This window comes from Phaseolus vulgaris, chromosome 6, assembly GCF_051622355.1.
Source record: "Phaseolus vulgaris cultivar YP4 chromosome 6, ASM5162235v1, whole genome shotgun sequence".
Taxonomy (NCBI): Eukaryota; Viridiplantae; Streptophyta; class Magnoliopsida; order Fabales; family Fabaceae; genus Phaseolus; species Phaseolus vulgaris.
The window spans coordinates 8,917,269-8,922,530 of record NC_143503.1 but is presented as its reverse complement, the minus strand read 5'-3'; the positions used below and the strand labels follow the sequence as shown (position 1 = coordinate 8,922,530).

The 5,262-nt window shown below is 30.2% G+C and overlaps 1 protein-coding gene across 1 annotated transcript; it reads right to left on the bottom strand.

The window, feature by feature from the left end:
* Positions 1-925: 925 nt before the first annotated feature.
* Positions 926-3,155, bottom strand: LOC137816931 (uncharacterized). The gene is made up of 8 exons (XM_090303809.1): positions 3,135-3,155; positions 2,883-3,050; positions 2,414-2,561; positions 2,234-2,318; positions 1,577-1,697; positions 1,369-1,473; positions 1,142-1,219; positions 926-1,069 (listed from the first exon to the last, which is right to left on the bottom strand). The coding sequence occupies exons 1-8, from the start codon at positions 3,153-3,155 to the stop codon at positions 926-928; spliced, it is 870 nt and encodes a 289-aa protein (XP_090159935.1).
* Positions 3,156-5,262: the final 2,107 nt, after the last annotated feature.

Genomic DNA, 5,262 nt, shown 5'->3' with positions numbered 1-5,262 from the left:
CCGTATCCTGTGTGTAGTTTAATCCATATGAAAATGTTATTAACTTATCCTTTGGCTTGTGGATTCTTGGTTGAAAACCATCTTCATTTTCTTTTGGATTGTGGCCTGATTTGTCACATCTGCAATGTAGTTTTGATTTTAATACATTAGCAGTAAATAATAACCAACAATGAGAACCTCATTTACCTGTTGTTAAAACATAATTTGTTTCTCAATAAGAAATTCTGGTTGTCTGAGGACTTTTTTTGTTGCAATTTTTATCTGGAGTACCTTAAGAAATCAAGTCATCAATAACAAACTTCAATTCTATATTTAAAAAAAAAAATGGCATATAAGTTTGGTAGCTTATATATGGCATATTTCAATAAAGTTTAGCAATAACTGGACAAACTATTCATTATAATGTCACCAAAGAAAGAATGTTTGAGCTCAAATCCAATACTACACTTGAAATTTCATTTATTACAACCTATTAATAAATCCATTACATGGGTTAAAGTCATGCACTGCATAACACACTTGAAAGATACAAACAACACATTTGATTATTCACATTAATAATCAAATCTCAAATGATTTATACATGTATGAAATATTGTATGAACAATCTTCAATCTTATAACAATGTCGTGGAACATTCTGGTTCTCCTCTGCAACTTTGTTATCACAAAACTTTCAGCATACTCTAACAATCTTCATTCATTGAGGATCAAAACATACAAACCTACAAAATAGCAATACACAACTATACAATGGAATACATAACATGTCATATATAATAATAATCATAATATCCTCAAAACATAAAATAGTTATGACATTGTTTTGCATAATATATCAAATCCACTACAATATTACATAAGTAAGCAAATTGCTCTCATATCCTCAAAAGATCAAATGTCACACATAAATTTTAAATAACATTTCACTTCTCAATTTTAACATTTCTTTTGAATGTTTTGAGTGGCAGATTGTCCTCTCCAACTTGCAACAATGGTGGAGATTGTCTCTTGAGTGGAGTCACTATAACACTGTCATTGCATTCACTCCCAAACTTTGTCAACAAATCCTGTTTCAATACACACACTTTTAGAACAAATGTTTTCAAGTAATGCTATTGTCTATTAGAATTTATTTATACCTTTGTGATGTTCTCACAGTAAGCATCTGTTAATGCTAGCTTTCCTTTTCCTTTTTTTCCATCTTGATCATATATCTCCTTATTAAACAAACGAGGATTTAAAAAAATCAGTACTTAATAGACATTTTATATTACAGACATTGTACAGTCAAACATAACTTACCAATGAACTATTATTGTCACTGATGAAACGTTGAATGATGTCTTCATCCACACAATTTTTTAACTCTAAAGGTTTGCTCAAACTTGAAGCCTTTATCCATTTTTGAATCAACCTTAAACAAAACCTTTTTCTCCAATATTTGTGCAAATTCATTTGGAAGATTTCCGTTCTAAAATAAAAATGAAATTCAAATTAATCAATGCACGAGTTATATATGTATGTATGTATATATATATATATATAATTAACATTTAAAGGTGTGCAACAATAACCTTATCATGGCTTTCAAATATTTCAACACATGATTTACTCAGCAGTGAACTTGCTTCTCTGTCAAAAAGCATGAAGGTTGTAGAATCAGTGTCATCTATCACACGAAGTTGCACTTTATACCTGCCATACAAATACAATATGTTCAACACAACACATTAATATTGTACTATAATCAATATTCCAGTAGATATCAATAACATATACTTCAAAACGTGTACCTAAGGGTGACCTTTATTACGTGTTTATTGCATTTTTCACAAAAAAACATTTTGGAGTTGGGGTAAACTGTCTTGTTACAGATGCATGCAGTATACCACCAATCATCATCATCCACAACATGTTTTATAGTTGCAAGAACTATGAATGTATTGACCTGTTTCAATAAAATGTAAAAATAAGTGGAAACAAAAGACAGATAAGAATTTAAAATATATAATGATGTTTACTTCTCTACAATCCTTCAATCCTACTATGGTGTTCCTGGTGGTGGACTGAAGAAACTCATCTTTAGGAATTTGCTTTGAAGATTCACACAGTTGGCTGAGCCCCTAGGATGGAGACTCCATTGTTTCTAACATCCTTTACCATTAAAAACAAATTATAATACATTAAAAAAAGCTTTTGACCAATATTAAATAATGATATTTCTAAAGTACCTTTTTTTCAACAGTAATGCTTCTTCAGTCAGTACATTATATTCCACTCTTGTGCAATCAATACAGTTCTGAACATAGATGTTGTCTATATAATAAAAAATTAACATGTAAGAAAATTAAGAAATCAAGACTAATAACAAATAATAGAGATAAGATACTTTGATTCATCCAAAATGATACCTCTGAAGAACTTGACTTTGGCAAATTCTATAGATATGACTGCATTGTCTACTTCCCCAGTTGACAGAAATGCATTTAACTTATCTACATAAGTCCCAAAATGGGTGCATTGAATCCTAAAACTACTCTCACAAAACAACTCACAACTCTGTTACACAATCAGTTTAAAAAAAATGGTGGATAGAAGTTAGAAGATTACCCATCACAATCTATGGAGATGACATTCATTTTGGTAACTTTTCCTTCCTTTGTCAACTCCCGCTCAGTCAGAATTCCAATTATATATGTGTAAAACACTACTGAAGTTAATAACAAAAAACTTGTATTGAAAAGATACCAAAAACCAGCAAAAAAGTTAATTTAACTAACCCACTAAAAAATCAGTGTCAAAGTCATCGACAAAAAGTAGTGAAAGAGGGGTGTAATATGGTTTAGTTTGTGGTACCACTTCATTAGCCATTAAAGATACCTTTGTTCCATATTGGAAGTTAATCTTATAAGCATGTTTAGTTATTCTGTAAGATCCTAAATTGGATGCCACACTAAACGATTGGATGGAATACACATGACCTTCAGATATCTGACTCTGGAATTTATATATTAGTGTCCTCCTCACACATGCATGGATTCGTACTCCCTAAAAAAATACATAAGGAAAACATGTTCAAAAGCAACACATATAAAATATATGCATGTCACAACAGTTTTATGGAAAACTTACTTGTTGATCTTGTAGCACCATCTCTAGTGAAAAAGGGATTTTCTGTTTCGTGAAATCTTACACACACCATAGCTGTAAGACTCTAACAACCACATTCCATGACTCCTTTGTTGAATTCATGTCATTTAACACATTCATTGTTTGATCTAATTTCAATATAGACATAGTGTATTCCACAAAATAGAGAAAACAATTTTAGTGAGAGAAACACAATGACAGAATAAAATTCAATCTGAATGTATTCACAATGTTGAAGTTCATTTAAATAGAGTCAGCATTACCTAGCTTTCCATGTATATGCTTTCCACATTCAACTTTCCATGTGTCAACTAAATTTTAACACAGTTAAGGTAAACCTAAGACACGACTTTTTTTAGAGCAGACATAAATTAATTGTCTTGCAAGAATTCTCCCCTCTAGACAATGAAAGGTACATCACATTGCCTATATACAAAAGCAATTATGCACATACTTTTTACAGTTTTAGGATGGTTTCTTGTACTTTATACACTATTGAAGAAAAAATTGATCATTGTGCACTGCTCTCATAAACCTCATTCAAACAATGTTATGAATCCAGACAAAATTAGTATCGTTTTAATGATACTTTCCAGAATCCACTTTCTATTTGGCAGCCCAATTTGAACAACGTTTGGGAAAGGCTATGACAGACCTTTTGCTCTACCACCCATAACTTCATAGGATTGGCAGCTGTGGCAATTGGTTGACTTCATGAAACACACCAGGTTGAATTATACAGATCTGCAAACATTTCTCATAAACCATAAAAAATGTTGAAAATGCAGTCCATGCAGCAAAAAATACTTTTGCACATACTTTTTACAGTTTTGGGAAGGCTTATTCAAGTTTATACATTATTGGAGAAAACATTGATAAATGTGTGTCGTAATACAAACAAACCTCATTGAAACATTGTAATAAATTTTCTCAAAATTGGCGCCACATGAATTTCCACAATCCACTTTATATTTTTTTTTTTATTAAATTTTACAAATTACAGTTTTTACAAACTTATTTCAAGATAGAGATGGTATAAATGGTGAAACTTTATTCTTGAAGCAATAATCAGGCGCCAAATCTTGATTTCCAAATTTTTTTTTAGAAAAACCATGAAAGCTTTTGCATGTCAGAAAGAAACAATAAAATTAACAGATGAACACATTATAAATGAAAATAAATCACAAATTTAAAAAATAGTAATGGTGAAAAAAGTAAAAAACAGAGAACCATAAGCAACCAAATATGGTGAAAACATATTCATAAACATATCAAAGGTTGCAAACTTTGATCAGAATCAGACAACCAAAGACCAAAAAAATTTGAGAAAAAACATGAAAGTTTTTGCATGTAAAAAAGAAACAATAAAATTAACAGATGAAAACATTATAAATGAAAATAAATCACAAATTTAAAAAATAGTAACGGTGAAAAAATTAAAAAATAGAGAACCATAAGGAGACAAAGGATGAGAAAACATATTGACAAAGAAAAAAAGAAAGGATGACAGAGAAGATCAAAGTTTGCAACTTTAATAAAAAAACAGAGAACTAAAGACAAAAAACAGTGATAAAAAACATGAGAAAACATATTGACAAAACAAAAAAAAATGAAAGGATGGCAGAGAAGATCAAAGTTCGAAACTTTGATAAAAAGGACAGAGAACAATAAATTTAAGAAAGCTTTTGCATGTTAGAAAGAAAGTTTTTTTTTTTCAGAAACAGAGAACAAAAGACCACAAAACAATATTCTCCTATCTTTGATGCTACACATTGAAGATCAAATGCAGGCTACACATTAAGCAGCAACGTGTTCTTCAAAATGATATTCAGACACTTCTTCAGATGCAGCCTACACAATAAAGTCTAATAAAAGTCAAAAACAATAACAATGGACAATTTAAATTCAAAAAGAAATTACCTTTGATCAGAAACAGAGAACCAAAGACAAATAAAATTGAGAAAAAACGTGAAAGGATGGCAGAGAAGATCAAAGTTTGCAACTTTGATAAAAAAAAACAGAGAAAACAAAAATAAAAAGAAATTTAAAAAAGCTTTTGCATGTGAGAAAGAAAGCTTTTTTATCAGAAACAGAGAACCAAAGAGACCAA